This window comes from Lagopus muta, chromosome W (assembly GCF_023343835.1).
Source record: "Lagopus muta isolate bLagMut1 chromosome W, bLagMut1 primary, whole genome shotgun sequence".
NCBI lineage: Eukaryota > Metazoa > Chordata > Aves > Galliformes > Phasianidae > Lagopus > Lagopus muta.
The window spans coordinates 1,249,237-1,273,312 of NC_064471.1; the positions used below are offsets into that span (position 1 = coordinate 1,249,237).

The 24,076-nt window shown below is 44.9% G+C and overlaps 2 protein-coding genes across 2 annotated transcripts in view; one reads left to right on the forward strand and one right to left on the reverse strand.

Annotated features, from left to right (window-relative positions):
* Positions 1 to 24,076, forward strand: part of LOC125686433 (uncharacterized) — a 247,675-nt gene that overhangs the window by 210,956 nt on the left and 12,643 nt on the right. The window lies entirely within an intron of this gene.
* LOC125686417 (uncharacterized) overlaps positions 1 to 24,076 on the reverse strand; it is a 191,417-nt gene that overhangs the window by 13,820 nt on the left and 153,521 nt on the right. The window contains exon 5 of the mRNA XM_048930384.1: positions 9,572 to 9,698. Within this exon, the coding sequence (XP_048786341.1) occupies positions 9,572 to 9,698 (127 nt within the window). The remainder of the gene's footprint in view (positions 1 to 9,571; positions 9,699 to 24,076) is intronic.

Here is a 24,076-nt window from a genome sequence, read left to right on the forward strand (position 1 = left end):
CACTGGGTGGCTCGAAACATATGCAGTACCCCATGCTACCGCCCAAAACACCATACTGGGTCTCGAGAAACAAGTCCTGTGGCGACATGGCACCCCGGAAAGAATTAAGTCAGATAATGGGACTCATTTCAAAAATTCTCTTGTAAATACTTGGGGCAAAGATCATGGCATTGAGTGGATTTACCATATTCCCTATCATGCACCAGCCTCTGGTAAAATTGAACGATACAATGGATTGTTAAAAACGATGCTAAAAGCACTGGGTGGCGGAACATTTAAGCACTGGGAGAAGCATTTGGCAGAAGCCACCTGGTTAGTCAATACCAGATGATCTATCAATCGTGATGGTCCTAACCAATCCAATTCCCTACATACCGTAGAGGGAGATAAAGTCCCTGTTGTACATGTAAAGAACATGTTAGGAAAGGCAGTTTGGTTTCTTCCAGCTTCTGGAAAGGGCAAACCTCTCCGTGGTACAGTTTTTGCCCAGGGACCAGGATCCACATGGTGGGTAATGCAGAAGAATGGGGATGTCCAGTGTGTACCACAGGGAAATTTGATGGCAGGGGAGTGCAGTTACTAATTCTATGTATATATATATATGTATAGGTATGTGTGTGTAATGCATTGTAATCATTTTTTGTTTGTATATATGTATATATATTTTAAGCATGATGTAATGATGTAGAATAAGGGGTGGAATGTCATGGTTCTACGTTTTTTGTTTGTTTGTTTGTTTGTTTTATTTTGGGTTTCAGTATTCCACATCAAAACATCATGTAGTGTACGGGGCATTAAAGTGTCACTGCCCCAGTTCCAAGTACCTATCCCTGTACATTACAGCAGTCACGGGATCTGACCCTTCCGGGTGGGGGGGGGGCTCTCTTGCTGCCTTGCAGTGGGTGCTGGAGGGTGCTTTCCTAGCTGTTCCAAGCTTTTCAGGTTTAAATCGGTCCCAAGAACTCTCTCTCTCTTATCTTGTCTGATTTATTAATCTCAATTTCAATTAAATTGTACATATTGTGTTATCTTGTATTCCAATATTATAGTAAAATAAGTTTTCCTCCATAGATTGTTGCTGCTGCTCTTTTCCTCCCTTCCTTCCTTCCCATTTTTGTGGGACTGGGGGGGGGGGGGAGGGCAGAGGCCTGTCGCCCCTGTCACGGACATAGATTGATCTGGTCAACTCCGTGACAAGTTCTAACATATCTGGCACAGCAGCACTCAATGAGGGTGTGACTTCATTCAGGCCACGGTAGTCCACAGTCAGCCTCCATTCTCCACTGGCTTTACGCACGGGCCATATGGGGCTTTTAAAAGGCGAGTGAGTTTTTCTGATCACTCCCTGATTCTCTAATTGACGAATTAACTTCTGAATGGGGAGCAAGGAATCCCTGTTGGTGTGGTACTGCTGTCTGTGCACTGTTGTTGTAGCTATCGGTACCTGTTGCTCTTCCACTCGTAGCAACCCCACAACAGACAGATCTTCTGACAGGCCAGGCAAAACAGACAACTGCTTAACACCTTCCGTGTCTACAGCAGCTATTCCAAAGGCCCATCGATACCCTTTGGGATCCTTAAAATATCCCCTTCTGAGGTAATCAATACCTAGTATACATGGAGCCCCTGGGCCAGTCACAATAGGGTGCTTTTGCCAGTCTTTACCAGTGAGGCTGATTTCAGCCTCCATCATAGTCAGCTCTTGGGAACCTCCTGTCACCCCATGAATATAAATTTTGTCCCTTGGTGACTCGAGGGCATTAGAGTGCACTGTGCACCAGTATCCACCAGGGCCTTATATTTCTGTGATTCTGATGTGCCAGGCCATCTAATCCACACAGTCCAATATACTCTATTATCCCTTTCCCCCCCGGCTGGGGGCAGGGCCCCTCTATTTGTTACTTCTGTTGTCTGCAGCAACTGGAGCAATTGCCTTTTTGGAGAAGTTCACCTTGGTGGTTGATTTGCCTTGTAATTCTTTTACCCGTGCTTCAAGTGCTGGAGTAGGTTGCTTATGCCACTTCTTCATATCTTCTCCATGGTCACGTAGGTAATGCCACAAGTCAAAATGTGACGTGGTCTTACTGTTGTCACTTGTTCGAGCAGAAGGACGTCTTCTTTTGATAGCTGAGACGTTGGATGACACGGGCTGGGAGGAAATCAAGTTGATCAGCCCCTCAAGTAGGCTGTTTTGGGAATTCTGTTCCTCATTGGATGTATCTGTTACCAGCATGTATTCATCAGCATCAGGCACGATTGATAGTTTGTCTATTATATCTTCTTGTTTGCTCTCCATTCTGTCCATCTTTTCAGCTACTTTTTCAATGGCTGAAACACAAGCTCGTAGAGGGTTTATATGTAACTCAAAGTCTTGAAGTTTATTAATCAGTTCATTTATAAGGGGTCTTCTTTCCCCTCTGCCATACATTGCTGCAAATGTACTGGCGTACCTCTCTGGTGCAGTCTTCGTGAATGTACGCCACGTATTTGGTGTACGCCTGGCTCTCTCAGGATCATGCTCTTGGTCTGGCTCATCAGGAATGAAATCGGGGCTATGCAGTGTTTCCACCACAGCACATTCTCTCAAATAACGGATGCCTTCTTCCATATCAGCCCATTTCTTCTCAGGCATCAGATCGTCTTTGAAGGGGTATCTTTCTTTTACAGCTAACCACATCCTCTTCCAGAGGGTGAAGGCCTGGTTCTGGCATGTACTAATACCTCTGTCAATGGCTGAGTCCCTAGCAATGCCACCCAGTTGGTGAGCTTCTCTACTATCTAGCCACACACTCTTGGCCCCATTGTCCCAGCATCGAAGTAACCAAGTAGCAATAGGCTCATTTGGGTGACGTGAGAAGTCTTTTCTCAGACTTCGAATTTCATTCATTTTCAGAGATCGATCAAGAAAAGTAACAATATCTTGCTCACCTCTTGCTCTTCCAGGACTTCTTGTTGCCCTCGTAGGCGTTGGTGACTGTGGTCTTACTGAGGGCCCCTCCCCTGGACTCAGAGGTGCTTCTCTTAGACCTCGGAGCCACTCCTCTGGACCTCTTTCCTCCTCTTTCTTCTGTTATGAGTCGAGATTCGCTTCGTTTTCCGTCCTCTTACAGGGGCAACTGACATCAATTGTGGTGCCTCCTGTGGTTGATCAGGTTGGTCAGTTCCAATGCTCTCATCCTCCAGTTCAGCTTGGAGCTTGTTTCGTTCGATTATGACAGTATCTAGCTCAGATTGGAGGGTGTGTTGTTGAGATTGAAGATTGTCGAGTTTGGATTGCAGGGAGTCTCTCTCAATTCAGAGGGCATCTCTCTCAGATCGGAGGTTTTTCCTCTGGAGCAGGAGACTCTCTCGCTCATTTTGAACTGTTTCCCTGAGACTCTCCCTTTCAATTTCAGAAGCTCTCTCTCTCTCCAGGATAGTACTGAATAAGGCCCGATAAGCATTAGCCAGGCCCCAAATCATATGTGCCTCCTCAGAACTGCCCAAGCTGCAACATTCCTGCCTTAAATAGGTGTTTAGACTCTCGGGGTCTTTCAGGTGTTCTGAAGTGCAATTCCATGACACTGAAGATTTCCATTTGTCTAAAGTCTCTCCCAGACCTCTCCACACTCCCTGCCACTCAGTATTCTCTGGTTTTGGGGAGGATATCCTCAAAATATAATAAATACTAATACTGAGCGAAATGATGAGCAATACATTCAGGGCGATTAGTAATGTGACTAGGTGTTCATTCAAAAACTGCATTACAGGCTGAAAGGTGAGACTGGAAACCTTAAAAAATCCCAGTCCTTTAAAATTGACAGCTGTCTCTGGAATTGTAAGCCACATTACAAATATCCTACGATACTGGCAGTCCGCCTGGAGTTTTCAAGATCACGTTTTCAGACAGCAGTGGTGAAACAGATAAGCTTTCCCAATGACGTTCTCTGAGAGCAGAGAGTCTAAACAGCTAGAAAGCAACTGTTGCCCACATTCTCCACCAAAAATGTCAACGGTTTATGGGCTGGTCCGGCCCAGTTCCGTGACCAGCAGGGCGGAGGGATCTGCGGATCCGCACCTCTGGGAAAGGGGGAAGCAGGGGACCCCAAAATACTTGAAAACAACCGCACTAATCTGAGGTGGAACAAATGATTTTACTAAATATAGTATTAGTAAAATACAATGAGAGAGAGAGAGAGTCTGTTTGAATTGTGTAGACCTCACCACAGTGCTGGGGTGAGAAGTGCAGTCCAGTTGAGTGACTGAAGAACAGATGGCGAAGCGCAGGTGGCGAAGCGCAGATAGCGAAGCGCAGACGGCGAAGAGCAGGCAAAGAAGAGAAATCAGGTGGCCTTGCATGGAGTTATATCCCCTTGCTGACCGCAAAGCCTCCTGGGGAAATGTAGCTCTTCTCCGTCGGACGAACATTCGGCAGATATCAAACCCCACCCCCAGTGCATTACATGATGTTATGGTGTGGAATACTGATGACCAAAAATCATAAAACCATGACATAAGGGAACATAATAAAACATGGGGGGTACAGACACCAGAAAGTAACTGTACAATCCTAGTACCAGCAACAGGGTACAAGTGGGGCTTGTTGGAAAGGGAACCTTCCAGGACAACAATTGCAAATTGATTTTTTTGAACTGCCAGGAAAAATGAGGGTTTTGATATATGCTAGTTCTAACCAATACCCTTTCAGGGTGACCAGAAGCATTCCCTTGCAGGACCAATAGAGCCAAGGAAGTAACCAAGGTACTTTTGCAAGAGATTCTTCCAAGGTTTGGGTGTCCTGCAACAATACCCTTCAACCAGGGAACTCATTTTATTGCAGAGATTGTCCAACAGGTCAGCAAGCATTGGGAATAAACTGGCAATTGCACATAGCACACAGACCACAGGCGAGTGGTCAGGGGGAAAAGATGAACTGTCTAATGTCATGGTTCTATATTTTTTTTGTTTTTGTTTTTTGTTTTTTTGGGTTTCAGTATTCCACATCAAAACATCATGTAGTGTACGGGGCATTAAAGTGTCACTGCCCCAATTCCAAGTACCTATCCCTGTACATTACAGCAGTCACGGGATCTGGCCCTTCCGGGTGGGGGGGGGGCGCTCTCTTGCTGCCTTGCAGTGGGTGCTGGAGGGTGCTTTCCTAGCCGTTCCAAACATTTCAGGTTTGACTCGGTCCCGGGAACTCTCTCTCTCATCTTGTCTGATTTATTAATCACAATTTCAATTAAATTGTATATATTGTGTTATCTTGTATTTTGGTATTATAGTAAAATAAGTTTTCCTCCATAGATTGTTGCAGCTGTTCTTTTCCTCCCTTCCTTCCTTCCTTCCCATTTTTGTGGGACTGGGGTGGGGGGGGAAGAGGGCAGAGGCCTCTCGCCCCTGTCACGGACATAGACTGATCTGGTCAACTCCGTGACACTAATTAAATCAAAGGTTGTAAAACTGGGACAGGAAGCTGGACTATCCTGATCACAGTTGTTGCCTTTGGCTCTCCTTAGTACCAGAACAAAACCGAGAGCTAAAGAGGGGTTAAGTCCTTTCAAAATACTGTACAGAAGACCTTATGTTGTACAAAAGGGGATTTCTACCCAAGTAGGGAGCGAAATACTAACTGAGCATGTGATAAGTGTACAGGAATAGCTTTGAGAAAAAGAGAAACTGGTTCTAGGAACTAGAGCCCAAGGCCTTGATATGGCTCGATAATATGTATGTAACAAATCTCTTTAAGATTCACCCCTGGAACCAAGCTGGGTTGGTCTGTTCCAGGTGCTGCTAACATCCCACACAACAGTAAAAGCATTGTGGATACATCATACTAGAGGTAAGAAGGTCCATCGAACACAGCGAGAACTGAAGTCAGCTGGACCCTTAAAATTGTGAATCCAAAGACAGAAATGTGGGCTTTTGTAATTGTTAGAAATGTTGATTTGATGAGCGCAGCATTTGATGTAAATACTTACCTACCTCTTGTGACAAACATCATTACATATCAGTATTGTTTGGTATGTGGGCAAGCTAAGGATTTAAACTTTTCTCTTCTTGTTGTTCCCGATCATTTTAAGGCAAGAAATCAAACTGTTGCAGGGTTTGAGTCACTGTCCTGGTGGGTGATGATCAACAAGAATGTAGATTGGATTAACTACATCTGTTCTAATCAATGGAGATTTACAAATTATACAAAGAGTGCAATAAAGAGAATTGCAGGACAGTTAGATGCCACAAGTAGGATGGCCTGAGAAAATAGGATCTCCTAAGATATGATAAAAGAGTGTATATGTAACGCTGGGTATCCATTGTTGCACCTTCATCCCAATAACACAGCTCTGGATGACATAATAACAAAGGCAGTGCAAGGGCTTGGTGCCACCCTTGTCAATGAAGTGGCAGAAAAATCAGGAATAGATACTTCTGTCACTGGATGGTTGGAGTCCTGGTTTGGTAAATGTAAAGCGGTGACTGTATCCACATTTACTTCTTTGATAGTAGCAGCAGGAGCCTTGATGGCCACTGATTGCTGTGTTATCCCCTTTGTGAGGGGACTAGTAGAGTGATTGATAGAGAGAGCACTATTGAAGCAAACCCTAATGGAGCTATTACATTTGGATAAAATTATGGTATTAGAGGAGATGGGAGATAAAGAAAGCGAAGATGAGGGAGATGTCTATAAAAGTAAACCTTAAAAAAAAAAGAATTTCAGAAATCAACAATGTATAAAAAGAAAAAGGGGGGAATTGTGGGAATCAAATGTTGTTTCTGCATTAGAACTGTATAATATTATTTTTATTTTATGATTTCCGCTACCATAGTTCTTTTTGGGAGTCCCTCTACTTAACTTGGGGAAGATCTCTGATAAGTTTACATCACTATCGTATAGACGAACCTTCCCAGGAACACACTCTGTATATAGGTGTATATATGTATATTTTGTCATACACACTGCAAGAATATCCTGCACAAGAGCAAACCAGAGAACTAGTCATGGCATGCCCGAGGAAGCGCCTGAAGAAACATTGGGACAAAATTACAAAATTACTTGGATATTTCCAACAGTGAGAGATTATGGAATTCACTCCAACCTTACATATAATCTTTTGGTTGCAATGGTGACAGTTATGTTATGACTTCTCATGATTGGAAAATTTTGTTACAAATGATTCTGTCTCCCATGCAATATATTGTGTTTATGACTGAATACCAAGAACAGGCTACCTTCCAGACCATGGATAATTTGGCTAATTTAAATAATATTGGCATGGAGAAGCTCCTGGGGGAAGGGGCTCGTGCAGCACCTCAAGCCCAGGCATCAACGGATAGGCAATTCTTTGAAAATAGTCCAACAATATGCCAATTGACAGTGGCAAATGCATTGCAACCAGAACGAAAAGCTAGACCTCATGTCCTTATTTATCATTACATGTATGATCTATTAATAGTGGCAGAACAAGAAGAGAGCTTAATAGATGCTACACTGCTCATCCGGCAGGCAGAGCAATCTGTAGGTTTACAAATACCTGAAGAACAGTGTCACGGAGTTGACCGGATCAATCTATGTCCGTGACAGGGGCGACAGGTCTCTGCCCTCCCCCCCCCACCCCAGTCCCACAAAAATGGGAAGGAAGGAAGGGAGGAAAAGAGCAGCAGCAACAATCTATGGAGGAAAACTTATTTTACTATAATATCGGAATACAAAATAACACAATATATACAATTTAGTTGAAATTGAGATTAATAAATCAGACAAGATGAGAGAGAGAGAGTTCCCGGGACCAATTCAAACCTGAAAAGCTTGGAACGGCTAGGAAAGCACCCTCCAGCACCCACTGCAAGGCAGCAAGAGAGCGCCCCCCCCCCCCCCCACCCGGAAGGGTCAGATCCCGTGACTGCTGTAATGTACAGGGATAGGTACTTGGAACTGGGGCAGTGACACTTTAATGCCCCGTACACTACATGATGTTTTGATGTGTAATACTGAAACCCAAAATAAAACAAACAAACAAACAAACAAAAAACGTAGAACCATGACATTCCACCCCTTATTCTACATCATTACATCATGCTTAAAATATATATACATATATACAAACAAAAAATGATTACAATGCATTACACACACATACCTATACATATATATATATACATAGAATTAGTAACTGCACTCCCCTGCCATCAAATTTCCCTGTGGTACACACTGGACATCCCCATTCTTCTGCATTACCCACCATGTGGATCCTGGTCCCTGGGCAAAAACTGTACCACGGAGAGGTTTGCCCTTTCCAGAAGCTGGAAGAAACCAAACTGCCTTTCCTAACATGTTCTTTACACGTACAACAGGGACTTTATCTCCCTCTACGGTATGTAGGGAATTGGATTGGTTAGGACCATCACGATTGATAGATCCTCTGGTATTGACTAACCAGGTGGCTTCTGCCAAATGCTTCTCCCAGTGCTTAAATGTTCCGCCACCCAGTGCTTTTAGCATCGTTTTTAACAATCCATTGTATCGTTCAATTTTACCAGAGGCTGGTGCATGATAGGGAATATGGTAAATCCACTCAATGCCATGATCTTTGCCCCAAGTTTTTACAAGAGAATTTTTGAAATGAGTCCCATTATCTGACTCAATCCTTTCTGGGGTGCCATGTCGCCACAGGACTTGTTTCTCGAGACCCAGTATGGTGTTTCGGGCGGCAGCATGGGGTACTGCATATGTTTCGAGCCACCCAGTGGTTGCCTCCACCATAGTAAGCACATAATGCTTACCATTGCGAGATCGTGGCAAGGTGATATAATCAACTTGCCATGCCTCCCCATATTTGTACTTTTGCCATCTCCCTTCCTCCCACAGAGGTTTCATCCTCTTGGCTTGTTTGATGATGGCACGTTTCACAGTTATGAATAACCTGTGCAATGGCATCCATAGTTAAGTCCACCCCTCGGTCTCTAGCCCATATGTATGTTGCATCTCTCCCTTGATGACCTGAGGTCTCATGGGCCCACCGAGCCAGAAATAATTCACCCTTGTTCTGCCAGTCCAGGTCTATTTGAGCCACCTCAATTCTGGCAGCTCGGTCTACCTGATGGTTATTTTGCTGTTCTTCAGTAGCCCGACTCCTGGGCACATGAGCATCTACATGGCGCACCTTTACAACCATAGTCTTTGTTTGGGTAGCAATGTCTTTCCACAGTTCAGCAGCCCAAATAGGTTTACCCCTTCTTTGCCAGTTATTTTGCTCCCACTGCTGTAACCACCCCCATAAGGCATTTGCTACCATCCACGAGTCAGTGTAAAGATAGAGCATTGGCCACCTCTCCCACTCAGCGACATCTAAGGCCAGTTGGACAGCCTTTACCTCTGCAAATTGGCTTGATTCTCCTTTCCCTTCAGTGGCCTCTGCATTTTGTCGTGTGGGGCTCCATACAGCAGCTTTCCATCTGCGATGCTTTCCCACAATACGACACGATCCATCTGTGAACAGGGCATATTTCTTTTCATTCTCTGGTAGTTCATTATACGGTGGGGCTTCTTTAACACGTGATACTTCTTCTCCTGGTGGTGTTCCAAACTTTTTACCTTCAGGCCAGTCCATGATGACTTCTAGGATTCCTGGACGGCTGAGGTTCCCCATCCGTGCTCGTTGTGTAATCAGTGCAATCCACTTACTCCAAGTGGCATCAGTAGCATGATGGGTGGAGGGAACCTTTCCTTTAAACATCCAGTTCAGCACTGGCAATCGAGGTGCCAGAAGAAGCTGTGTTTCAGTACCGACTACTTCGGAAGCAGCCCGAACCCCCTCATATGCAGCTAAGATCTCCTTTTCAGTTGGAGTGTAGTGCTCTTCAGACCCTCTGTACGCCCGACTCCAGAATCCCAGGGGTCGGCCTCGTGTCTCTCCTGAGGCTCTTTGCCACAAACTCCAAGTGGGACTGTTCTCTCCAGCAGCGGTATAGAGGATGTTCTTTATACCCTGTCCCATCCGTACTGGCCCTAGGGCCACGGCACGGGCTATCTCCTGTTTAATCTGTTCAAAAGCCTGCTGCTGCTCAGGGCCCCATGTAAACTCATTTCTCATTCGCGTCACATAATAAAGAGGGCTTACAATGAGGCTGTAGTTTGGAACATGCATTCTCCAAAAGCCCACTGCACCCAGAAAAGATTGTGTCTCTCTTTTGCTAGTGGGTGGAGACATAGCAGTGATTTTGTCGATCACGTCTGTCGGGATGTGACGACGGCCATCTTGCCACTTTATACCTAGGAACTGAATCTCCTGGGCAGGTCCTTTCACTTTGCTTCGCTTAATAGCAAAACCAGCACTCAGAAGAATTTGGATCATTCGCTCTCCTTTTGTAAAGACTTCTTCTGCTGTATCGCCCCACACAATGATGTCATCAATGTACTGCAGGTGCTCAGGAGCGCTGCCTTGTTCCAATACAGTTTGAATCAACCCATGGCAAATGGTCGGGCTGTGTTTCCACCCCTGGGGCAAACGGTTCCAGGTATACTGAATGCCCCTCCATGTGAAAGCAAACTGTGGCTTACATTCTTTGGCCAAAGGAATGGAAACGAAGGCATTAGCAATGTCAATGGTGGCATACCATTTGGCCGCTTTTGACTCCAGTTCATACTGGAGTTCTAACATGTCCGGCACAGCAGCACTCAGTGGGGGTGTGACTTCATTCAGGCCACGGTAGTCCACAGTCAGCCTCCATTCTCCACTGGCTTTACGCACTGGCCATATGGGGCTGTTAAAAGGCGAGTGAGTTTTGCTGATCACTCCCTGGCTCTCTAGCTGACGAATTAACTTATGAATGGGGAGCAAAGAATCCCTGTTGGTGCGGTACTGCCGCCTGTGCACCGATTTTGTAGCAATCGGTACCTGTTGCTCTTTTACTCGCAGCAGCCCCACAACAGATGGATCTTCTGACAGGCCAGGCAAAACAGACAGCTGCTTAATGTTGTCTGCATCCACAGCAGCTATTCCAAAGGCCCATCGAAACCCCTTAGGATCCTTGAAATGCCCCCTAACGAAGCTCTCTAAGAGCAGAGAGAAAAAGAGATTCGTTCTAAAAACTAAAAAGCAGTCGTGCCCCACGTTGGGCGCCAAAAATCTGTCACGGAGTTGACCGGATCAATCTATGTCCGTGACAGGGGCGACAGGTCTCTGCCCTCCCCCCCCACCCCAGTCCCACAAAAATGGGAAGGAAGGAAGGGAGGAAAAGAACAGCGGCAACAATCTATGGAGGAAAACTTATTTTACTATAATATCGGAATACAAAATAACACAATATATACAATTTAGTTGAAATTGAGATTAATAAATCAGACAAGATGAGAGAGAGAGAGTTCCCGGGACCGATTCAAACCTGAAAAGCTTGGAACGGCTAGGAAAGCACCCTCCAGCGTCCACTGCAAGGCAGCAAGAGAGCGCCCCCCCCCACCCGGAAGGGTCAGATCCCGTGACTGCTGTAATGTACAGGGATAGGTACTTGGAACTGGGGCAGTGACACTTTAATGCCCCGTACACTACATGATGTTTTGATGTGGAATACTGAAACCCAAAATAAAACAAACAAACAAACAAACAAAAAACGTAGAACCATGACAAACAGGTGCAACTCAGTTCTCCATGGAAATATTTAGGATGGAAAATTACATCTCACACCATTCAGCTGCAAATCCTCAAAATAGTACCCCATGTGCAGACATTAAATGATCTGCAAAAATTATTAGGAACCATCAACTGTTTGCGACCGCTTTTGGGTATTACTACTCAAGAGCTGCACCCTGTTCCAACTGCTCAAAGGAGACCCAGGCCTAACTTCTAAAAGACAACTAACACCAAAAGCGCTACAGTGCTTAGACTTGTTGGAAATAATCCAAGTAATTTTGTCAGGATGGTATCTCTGATAAAAGCAGAATTTATTCGCGATTGCAATGGCGGGCGTCCCACAAGTAGGAGCGCGCCTATGGACACAACATGACAGCCTTTATACACTGTTTTCCCCCCCTAGCCTCCCCCCTCCCCTGTTTCCCTAATGGCTGGGTACTCCAGGTTCACAATCTTATCAGAAGGTTTACATTTGTTATTTACTTGTTAATTTATTTGTTATCTGGTGCCAGTCAGTAGTCATCCTGTTGTTTCCAAGATGTCTCGGTGCTCTCCTTGTCCTATTGATATGGTGATTTTCTTTAAAGTCATCATCGTTAAACAAAGAGCACTGGGGGATGATGTCAGGCCTTCCCAATGTCTCTTCAGGCGCTTCCTCGGGCATGCCATGACTTGTTCTTTGGTTTGCTCTCGTGCAGGATATTCTTGCAGTGTATGTGACAAAATATACATCTATACACCTATATACAGAGTGTGCGTTCCTGGAAAGGTTCATCTAGAGGATAAGTGATGTAAACTTATCAGAGATCTTCCCCAAGTTAAGTAGAGGGACTCCCAAAAAGAACTATGATAGCGGAGATCATAAAATAAAAATAATATTATACAATTCTAATGCAGAAACAACATTTGATTCTCACAGACTCTGTAATAACATCATTCCAACATTGATACAGCCATCATGTTTATCACTTTCAGTATCTCTTCTAATAATATAACACTCTTATCAAACATACAGCTTGTTATGTCAATGGGATACCTCAAGAAAAGGTCCTCTTGTCATACTCAAATAGATATTCTTACCACATACATTTTCAAAAACCATCACATCACGACTGGAGATGTTTGCAATGCAAATAACAGTGAGGTCAACACTGTTTACAGATTTCACAAGCTCTTGACCCTGATTGCATCTACATACCTGCTACTAAAAAAGATTTAGATTGGATGCTTGCGCATTTCTTCGCTTTACAAACTGCTATGGCAGGGTATACTAGACAAATCTCCACCCATCCCCCCAAACATCAGTTACTGCATAATTTGAGTGATCTGTCCCTTACTACAAGTGTTTTACATTCACATGTTCCAATACCTAATGTGGTTACTCGATCTACAGACGGCTCCGGCAAGACACACCAAACAATGGTTCTCTGGCATGCGACTGCTACTAATGGCGGTCAGATGTTGTAAGATATTATTCTGTTAACATCAGTGTCTCAAAGCTTGCAGGGGACACAGATGGACTTGTACAAGTCCAGGCAAGTCCTGAGCAAAGCTTGTGAAATCCTTTCTCTGGAGAACTTTGATGGACAAGTCCTGGGCAAGGGTTGTCCTTTGTCTGGGGGACGCTGATGGACAAGGCCAGGGGCAAGAAGAGAGAGATGAGCTGCAGCTAAATAGCTGTGAAGCGCTCTTTTGTGTGGACTTATCTCAGGATGATGGCCATCTCAGGGAGTACTCAATGACTCTTGCTCAAGACCCTTCCTTGTCAAGTAGGCAGGAGAACAAGGAGGATAAAAAGGGGAATTGAAAACCATGAGGATAGGATTTTCCGACAACAGATTCCTCGCGAAGTGATGCCTGCATGCTGATGGAATCTCCTGGGCCTGCTGCCTGAGCCCTGCTGCTTCCTCCTGGATTGGCTGCGCAACTGCCTCCTCTACCTGCTTGCTGCCCAATGCTGGCCACGCTGCAGCTCCTCCCCCCCTCCCCCCACTTCTGCCTCGGGCCTTCAAGTTGTGCAATGGGACCACTGCTGGATCCTGGTGGTGACTATCCCCGCTGTGGGAATCAAATGTTGTTTCTGCATTGGAATTGGATATTATTATTTTTATTTCATGATCTCCGCTATCATAGCTCTTTTTGGGAGTCCCTCTACTTAACTTGGGGAAGATCTCTGATAAGTTTACATCACTTATCCTCTAGATGAACCTTTCCAGGAACGCACACTCTGTATATAGGTGTATAGATGTATATTTTGTCATACACATTACAAGAATATCCTGCACGAGATCAAACCAAAGAACAAGTCATGGCATGCCCGAGGAAGCGCCTGAAGAGACATTGGAAGGCCTGGCATCATCCCCCCAGTGCTCTTTGTTTAACGATGTCATGGTTCTATGTTTTTTGTTTTTGTTTTTGTTTTGTTTTTGGGTTTCAGTATTCCACATCAAAACATCATGTAGTGTACGGGGCATTAAAGTGTCACTGCCCCAATTCCAAGTACCTATCCCTGTACATTACAGCAGTCACGGGATCTGACCCTTCCGGGTGGGGGGGGGGGGCGCTCTCTTGCTGCCTTGCAGTGGGTGCTGGAGGGTGCTTTCCTAGCCGTTCCAAGCTTTTCAGGTTTGAATCGGTCCCGGGAACTCTCTCTCTCTCATCTTGTCTGATTTATTAATCTCAATTGCAATTAAATTGTATCTATTGTGTTATCTTGTATTCCAATAATATAGTAAAATAAGTTTTCCTCCATAGATTGTTGCCGCTGTTCTTTTCCTCCCTTCCTTCCTTCCCATTTTTGTGGGACTGGGGTGGGGGGGGAAGAGGGCAGAGGCCTGTCGCCCCTGTCACGGACATAGATTGATCTGGTCAAATCCGTGACAGATTTTTGGCGCCCAACGTGGGGCACGACTGCTTTTTAGCTTTTTGAACGAATCCCTTTTTCTCTCTGCTCTTAGAGAGCTTCGTTAGGGAGCATTATCAGTAGTTCAGGTTTCTGTGCTGGAAAACCTGACCTTGAAAGATTAGGCGTACTGCCAGTGTTCTGGGATATTTGTAAACTTTGAGCACTACTTTGTCTGAGTAGTGCCTTTTTTTCTTTTTTTTTTTCCCCTCCTCTTGTTAGCTTCAATTCATTAACCCCTTTTTAGCAGGCACCAGTGATGAACACACTCGTTATCATGGGGGTGCTGGGTAAAGGATTTAAAGCAATGGTGTTAGTCACAACCTACTGGCCAATAATCCATCTCACACTTGTGTGTTTTGGAATTGCATCCGTATATAACTATCTAAGGGCACTGATGGAGACACCTATGTTTTACCTATTTGCAATGTGGTATGATTTGAACTTTGACATCTACATCCCAGAAGGAATGGCTAATTTCTCAAACAACTACATCCCAGAAGGAATGGCTAATTTCACAAACAACTACATCCCAAATGGAATAGCTAATTTTACAAACAACACGATGTTCAGACCAGTCTCCGGGTTTTCTTCTCGGTTTGTCAAACGTTTTTTGAATCCTGAATTAATAGTCATGTTGGTGTGCGTGTCATCAATTCTCCTGAATGTATTCCAATTCATTCGTAATAAGGGAAAGGAGTCTCTTCCAAAACTAGAGAATGATGATTGGCAGGGAATATGGAGAGGTTTAGGAAAGGTTTTAGAAGCATGGGGACCCGCAGTGTCATGGGATTTTACTCTTGAACACCTGTGGGATCCTGAGAAACTAAGCCAGTATCTGAGTCAGGGACTATGCAGCTTACATAAATCTAAGGAGGTACAACTTATTTGGGGTTTGGCTTGTGCTTACCGTGCCCTATATAATACCATTCTGGAGAGAGAGAGTTTCCGAGCTGAGGTTCAAGCCAAAGGGGAAAATCCCCAAGTCAAATCTAATCAATCACAGGAGACACCAGTAACAATACCAGTTGCTCCTGTGGAGGGCAAGAAATGGAAACGAGTGTCTTCGCATCTTGAACGAAAAAGAGAAGAAGAGGAGGAGGAGGAGGAAGATCCAGGCGAGGGGCCCTCCTCAGAACCACCACCATCGCGAAAGGCAAAAGCGAAAACTAAGAGACATGCAGAAGAGAGTGATGAAGAGGAAGTCTCTATTACTACTCGCCGGCCTCTAAAGATGACTGAAATCCAAGGTTCAAGAAAGGAGTTCACACGGCGCCTGAATGAAAGTCTTGTTTCCTGGTTGGTTCGCTGTTGGGACAGTGGGGCCCATAGCTTGTCTCTGGATGGTAATGAAGCTCGCCAAGTAGGCGCCATTGCCAGAGATCCAGCTGTTGATAGAGGAATTAGTTGGTGTTCGGATGAGGCTGCCTCCCTCTGGGAACGAGTGTTAACAGCCGTGAAGGAAAAGTATCCCTTCAAAAACGGTTTGAAGATTGCGATGAAAAAATGGGATACAGTTGAAAAGGGTATCCAGTATTTGAGGGAAATAGGCGTGGTGGAAATGCTGTATGACCCTAACTTTGTTCCTAACCACCCACAACAAAACCGCGACCCTGAAAAGGTGAGGACAACGCCTGAGATATGGCAGAAAATCGTGACAACAGCACCAGACAAATACGCCGCTACACTAATGTCAGCATGTGACAGATACCAGGAACAACAGAGAACGCCCTTAGTTTATGAATTAATTGTTACGCTTCAAAACTACGAACAATTGCTGTCCCCAATTCATTCTGCCGTTGCTGCTATATCAAGAATGACGGAGCAAGTGTCTCAACTGATTAACCGTGACAAACCTGTAGCAGTATCAGAGACTCTGGATGAAGATCAGGATAATCAAAAGAGTCTAATGAAGGAGATGAAGGCGACGATGCGAGCCCACCTAACTAAAGACGATGAACCATCCTTCTCACGTGCACCATCAAAGATCTCAGCTGCTGGAAGCAAACGCTTTCCGGCTCAAGTAAGGGGTAATACACCGCGAATTGCCTTGTGGTATTACCTACGTGACCATGGAGAAGACATGGGGAAGTGGCACGGTCAACCTACTCCTGTACTACGAGCCCGGGTGAAAGAATTACAAGGCAGATCAACCACCAGTGCAGTTGCTCCAGTTACCACAGGTAATGAATAGAGGGGCCCTGCCCTCAATCAGGGGGGGGAAAGGGATAATAGAGTATATTGGACTGTGTGGATTCGATGGCCTGGCACATCAGAACCACTGAAATATAAGGCACTGGTGGACACTGGTGCACAGTGCACTCTGATGCCCTCGAGTCACCAAGGGACAGAATCAATCCATATTTCTGGAGTGACCGGGGGCTCTCAAGAATTGACTGTGTTGGAGGCTGAAATAAGCCTCACTGGTAAGGACTGGCAAAAACATCCTATTGTGACGGGCCCAGGGGCTCCATGTATACTAGGTATTGTTTATCTCAGAAGGGGGTATTTCAAGGATCCTAAGGGGTATCGATGGGCCTTTGGAATAGCTGCTGTGGACACAGACAACATTAAGCAGCTGTCTGTTTTGCCTGGCCTCTCAGAAGATCCATCTGTTGTGGGGCTGCTGCGAGTAAAAGAGCAACAGGTACCGATTGCTACAAAATCGGTGCACAGGCGGCAGTACCGCACCAACAGGGATTCTTTGCTCCCCATTCATAAGTTAATTCGTCAGCTAGAGAGCCAGGGAGTGATCAGCAAAACTCACTCGCCTTTTAACAGCCCCATATGGCCAGTGCATAAAGTGGGTGGAGAATGGAGGCTGACGGTGGACTACCGTGGCCTGAATGAAGTCACACCCCCACTGAGTGCTGCTGTGCCGGACATGTTAGAACTTCAGTATGAACTGGAGTCAAAAATGGCCAAATGGTATGCCACCATTGACATTGCTAATGCCTTCGTTTCCATTCCTTTGGCCAAAGAATGTAAGCCACAGTTTGCTTTCACATGGAGGGGCATTCAGTATACCTGGAATCCTTTGCCCCAGGCGTGGAAACACAGCCCGACCATTTGCCATGGGTTGATTCAAACTGTATTGGAACAGGGCAGTGCTCCTGAGCACCTGCAGTACATTGATGACATCATTGTGTGGGGCGATACAGCAGAAGAAGTCTTTACAAAAGGAGAGCGAATGATCCAAATTCTTCTGAGTGCTGGTTTTGCTATTAAGCGAAGCAAAGTGAAAGGACCTGCCCAGGAAATTCAGTTCCTAGGTATAAAGTGGCAAGATGGCCGTCGTCACATCCCGACAGATGTGATCGACAAAATCACTTCTATGTCTCCACCCACTAGCAAAAGAGAGACACAATCTTTTCTGGGTGCAGTGGGCTTTTGGAGAATGCATGTTCCAAACTACAGCCTCATTGTAAGCCCCCTTTATTATGTGACGCGAATGAGAAATGAGTTTATATGGGGCCCTGAGCAGCAGCAGGCTTTTGAACAGATTAATCTCAAGGAAACTTGATGCCGGGGGAGTGCAGTTACTAATTCTATGTATATGTATATAGCCATGTGTGCATTTTAATCATTTTTTGTTTGTTTGTATATGTGTATATATATATATTAAGCATGATGTAACGATGTAGAATAAGGGGTGGAATGTCATGGTTCTATGTTTTTGTTTTTTGTTTTTTGTTTTTTGTTTTTTGTTTTTGGGTTTCAGTATTCCACATCAAAACATCATGTAGTGTACGGGGCATTAAAGTGTCACTGCCCCAGTTCCAAGTACCTATCCCTGTACATTACAGCAGTCACGGGATCTGACCCTTCCGGGTGGGGGGGGGGGGCGCTCTCTTGCTGCCTTGCAGTGGGTGCTGGAGGGTGCTATCCTAGCCGTTCCAAGCTTTTCAGGTTTGAATCGGTCCCGGGAACTCTCTCTCTCATCTTGTCTGATTTATTAATCTCAATTGCAATTAAATTGTATCTATTGTGTTATCTTGTATTCCAATATTATAGTAAAATAAGTTTTCCTCCATAGATTGTTGCCGCTGTTCTTTTCCTCCCTTCCTTCCTTCCCATTTTTGTGGGACTGAGGTGGGGGGGGGAGGGCAAAGACCTGTCGCCCCTGTCACGGACATCGATTGATCTGGTCAAATCCGTGACACTGTAAAAATGCTTCTTGCGGGATCCTGCTCCTCGTATAACTAATTGTGTTAGTTATTATAACTGTCTATGTAATTGTTAAATGGTTGTGTTTTAAAAACGTTACTTGCGGAATTCCATTCCCTGTTTAAAATACACTTGTCTTTCCGGGGGACATTGGTTATGACACTTGTCCAGGGAATTCAGTGTTCCCTTGCCCTGGGGAAGCATGCAAACTCCATTATCCAGCAAAATACAAGGGATTTTCACCCAATTCCTAAGACCAGTCAGGATAAGCAGCTGTTGAGAGAAAAACAGTGTGAAAAGAAATCCCTAAACGAACCCCACTCAAGAGTGTTTTAGCACATTGGCTAGACATTGCTGGGGAGCCTAGGGTACCCTGAAACCTTAAGTATTGCAATCAGTGGTGGTTAGTATATAAGTTAGAAGATGATGAGAAGTGGCCTCAGAATGGGACCCTATACTATAATACCCTCTTATACTTAATGTTATTCTTAAGAAAGGAAGGCAAATAGGAAGAAGTTGCATATGAAGATATGTTTTTCACTCTACGCAATCACCCCAAGTGGCAACGGGACTGTGGTGTGAGGGCACCCCAAGATCCAATCGTTTTAGCACTAGAGAAGGAAAAACAGAAGAAACCGGGAACATAAATGAAGTAACATGACCAGTTTTTACAATTGAGTGCTCTCATCATAAGACTATGTACTAGGTGTTTGTGGAACCTGAAGAACTGTATTGTTTGATTTGTGGGTTTTGAAGGGAATAGGATAAACTGTTATGATGGTATAAGAAAGCGTAACCGTTAACGGAAGCACAATTGAAGGCATGAGGAAGTGTAATTGAGGGTACGTATAGTGGAACACTGTAAACAGGCAAAAGGGTTAAAGAGAAAGTGAGTTTATCTGCACTGGTATGAGAACACTCCCCCCTGCACCGCCCCCCCCATGAGCAGAACTCTCGGAGGAGTGGGAGTGAGAGAGAGACGGGCCAGAGACTGCCGCTGTAAACAGCATTACATGCAAAGGGGGGGGGGGTGTGGAAAGGATGGGGCACTGGAAGTGAGAATAGCCTTCATCTGCAGAAACGTAGGAAACCTGAAATCCCAATGTTAGCACTGGAAGCCTCTGAAGGGGAGGAGGTGAAACTGAAATATAACATTAGAAGTTTATGTAATGATGAGAGTTTGGAAAATGAAAAAGGTTTGTGAAAGACACAGGCTGACGAAGGCAATTTGGACTCTTGTGAGCCCAGGAGGGTGTTTGGAGCCAATGTCCAAATAGTTGTTATTTTCTTTGTTCTTTTCTCTGGCCAATCGTAAGAATTACAGTAGTAATTGCTGTAATGGTTCGGTGCTTGTGATACAAAAATGTTTCTTGCCGTTTTTCAATTATGGCCGCAAGCACATAATATGGCAATTCCATAAATCCTCGGATATGTCCTGGTACAGATTTGTCTCCGGGAATAACGTTCTCCACCTTGACCCATTGAAAGATATTCCATAGGAAGAACACACCAATATTTTTAGCTTGGATGGCTCACCAAATGTAACAATCAGAAAGATCAGCACAATAGAAAAGTGATACGAGCCGTGTTGAAAGGCAGAAAAGATTCTTCAACCCACGACCCACTACACACACACAACAGGGGAGGGTCTGCATGCTTTGGGGTAGAATGAATATGTATCCGAATTCTGGGAAACTATTGATTATGTATTAGTTCGCCCTATATCTGTAGCACGATTTTTCTAGATGGTGTGCAAGCTTGGAAGAATTATTCCCCTTGCACCAGGGCTTTTGTGCAATTGCCAATAAAACATACCTTCCCTAAATCCTTACAGGCTACAGGGTCTGATTTTCCGCACGTCAATTTGGTGACCCAGATGGGACCTGCTCTGTTTGGCTGCAGGACCGGCTGAGAGAGGGGACGCCTTTGGCACGCCCCGAGATTTCTCGGAAGGACTCCTTTTCCTCATCTGATCACTGCGGGAACAGACAAGGACCATCGGCGGACAAGGTATGTGATTGGAACGGGGACCTGTAAGTCGTACGTGAGGAAGAGAGCTATTTGCTCCCCCTTAGGCTGGGTTGGTTGGTGACAGAATATAGGGGACATCCTGTCAAAAGGTTGCCTGGGCTCTCCTTGCTGTGACAGCAGGAGATTTGGGTTTGCATGCTCTTTTACCATCTATTGTGGACCTGTATTAATCAAAGTCCCATTTTCCTCATTTGATTTGGAAACATGGAAAGGAGTGGCCAAAGGGTATTGAGATGACCCAACGGGGGTAGCAAGACATTTTCAGTTCCTAATTAGACAACATGAGCCAGATTGGAATGATATTCAACTGTTATTAGAACAAATGACAGAAACAGAGAAAAAACTGATAGAAAAAACAGCACTAACCCTAGTTGAGGACAGTATACAGGGAAGGGGAAGTGCAGAGGACGTTAAAGAGCATTTCCCGTTGCAGAATCCCTATTGGGACCCCAATAGAACAGCAGGAAGGAAACGATTAGAAAGGTACTGAGAATGGGTAGTAAAGGGAATAGCCCTTTCCATTCCTAAAACAATCAACTGGTCTCATCTATTCGCAATAAGACAGGGTCCAAAAGAATCCCCGTCTGAATTCCTGGACAAATTAAGGGATGCAATGAGGAAACACGCTAACCTGGATCCAAGGTCAAATATAGGAATACAGCAGCTGGTATCACTGTTCATAGGGCAATCTACAGGGGACATAAGGAGGAAACTGCAGAAAGTAAAGGCACCACAGTCTTGAGACCTAGAAAGTTTATTAGAGGAGGCATGGAGGGTATTTACTAATCGAGGGGAGGAAGAAAAGAGAAGGGAAAAGAAGATACTAGTAGCAGCCTTGTAGAAAGCTGATAGAGGCAGGAGAAAGCCTCTGGAGAAAGATCAATGCGCCCTCTGCAGGAAGAAGGGACACTGGAAAAATGAGTGCCCTTTAAGGAAGCAAAAAGGGAAAAGGGGGCCAAAGAACAAAATCCAAGCCTCTGTAGAAAAGGATTGACGGGGACCAGGGAAGTCTACCCTAGCGGATTCACTGGTTAAAATAGAGCTAGGGAATCAACAACAAAGTAGGGAATTTTTGATAGATACAGGTGCTGCCTGCTCAGCTTTAAATGAAGAATTAACCCCAACAAGTAGAGAATTTGTAATGGTAAAACGAGCCACTGGTCAACCCGAAAAGGCTTACTTTCTTAAACATTTGGAATTTAAATTGGGAAAACAGGTAGGGATACATAAATTCTTCTATCTACCTGACTCACCACATCCCCTTTTAGGACGGGATCTATTGGAACAGTTAGGGGCAGAAATAAAGTTCGAATCAGGAAAAAAGAAGATCAGAGTAAGAGATGATTCTTTCATAGAAGTACTTAGTTTAGCACTAATAACTGCTCCAGGAAACACAGGAGTCCCTGAGGAAGTAACTAACCAGGTCTATCCAGGGGTCTGGGCAACTGAGACCCCAGGGCATGCAAAGAATGCCTCCCCCATAGTAATCAAGGTAAAACAAGGGGCTCAACCCCCCCCAAATTAAACCCGACCCCTTGAAGATAGAGGATAGGGAGGGGATGCAGCCAGTATTAGACCGATTCATAAAACATGGGCTGCTGGTAGAATGTGAATCAAAATATAATACTCCAATTATCCCAGCCAAGAAACCTGAAGGGAGTTATCGAATAGTGCAGGACCTAAGAGCAATCAACAGAATAGTAAAGGACTTATATCCTCTAGTGGCAAATCCATACACCTTGCTCACCAAGTTATCTGGAGATTTGGCCTGGTTTACAGTACTGGATCTAAAGGATGCATTTTTCTGTCTACCTTTGAGCCCTGAAAGTCAATTGCTATTTGCATTTGAATGGGAAAATCCCAAATCAGGAAGGAGAACACAACTTACATGGACAGTGCTTCCCCAAGGGTTCAAGAACAGCCCAACTACCTTTAGGAATCAGCTAGCCAAGGATTTGGAACAGTGGGAGCGCCCCACAGAAAAAGGAGTTCTATTGCAATATGTAGATGATCTTTTAATAGCTACAGAAACAAAGGAAACATGCATAACTTGGACTGTAAGTTTGCTTAATTTTTTGGGGACTTAATGGATATCGAGTTTCCCCACAGAAAACCCAGATGGCCAAACAACAAGTAGTCTATTTAGGCTACGAAATCACTGCCGGACAAAGGACGCTTGGGACAGCAAGGAAAGAAGTAATCTGTCAGACTCTGGAACCACAAACAGCTACAGAACTGCACACATTCCTGGGAATGACAGGCTGGTGTCAGCTTTGGATTCCTAACTACGGACTACTGGTAAAACTGCTCTTTGTGCTCTTAAAAACTAACCCCAACAACCTCACATGGGATGGGGAAACCAGGAGAGCCTTTAAACAGCTAAAACGTGAACTTACGCAGGCTCCCACTTTAGGGTTGCCAAATACAACAAAAGCTTTCTGGTTATTTTCATATGAAAAACAAGGAATAGCTTTACGGGTTCTAGCCCAAAACCTGGGGCCCTATCATAAAACAGTAGCATATTTCTCCAAACTGTTGGATGAAATAAGCGAAGGATGACCTAGCTACCTGAGGGCAGTGGCTGCGCTAGTATTAAATAACCAGGAAGTGCATAAATTTACTCTGGGCCAGAAAATTACAGTATTCATATCACATACGGTTTCAGCGGTGCTAGAGGTGAAAAGGGGACAGTGGCTTTTGCTGCAAAAGCTCTTTAAATATCAAGCTATTCCGGTGGAACAAAATGATGTAGAGACAGTAATAACAAATATTACCAACCCAGCATCATTCGTCAGTGGGAGCTCAAAAGAACCTATGCCACATGACTATCTAGAAGCCATCGAAGCAGTGCATTCCAGCCGACCAGACCTGGTTCATGTTACTCAAGACGGCTTCGGTTGGGGCCTGTGGCAACACCAGAGTTCTGTTCGGACCCCCATTGGTTTCTGGTCTCAGGTTTGGCACGGAGCAAAGAAAGATACAGTATGATTGAAAAACAACTATTGGCTGCCTATTTGGCATTACAGGCAGTAGAGCCAATAACTCAAACAGCTGCAGTTATAGTCAAGACCATTCTGCCAATTCAGGGGTGGGTGAAAGATCTGACCCACCTTCCTAAGACAGGGGTGGCCCAAGCACAAACAGTGGCACGATGGGTCGCCTATCTCAGCCAAAGGAGCAGTCTGTCTTCATCACCCTTGAAAGAAGAACTCCAGAAGATGCTAGGCCCAGTGACGTATCACAGTGATGCACCAAAAGAAATACTGGTCGCTCCACCAGAGAAGAGTCCCGTTCAGGAGGGAAAATATCCTGTCCCTGAAGATACCTGGTACACAGATGGGTCCAGCAAGGACAACCCTGTCAGAATCGG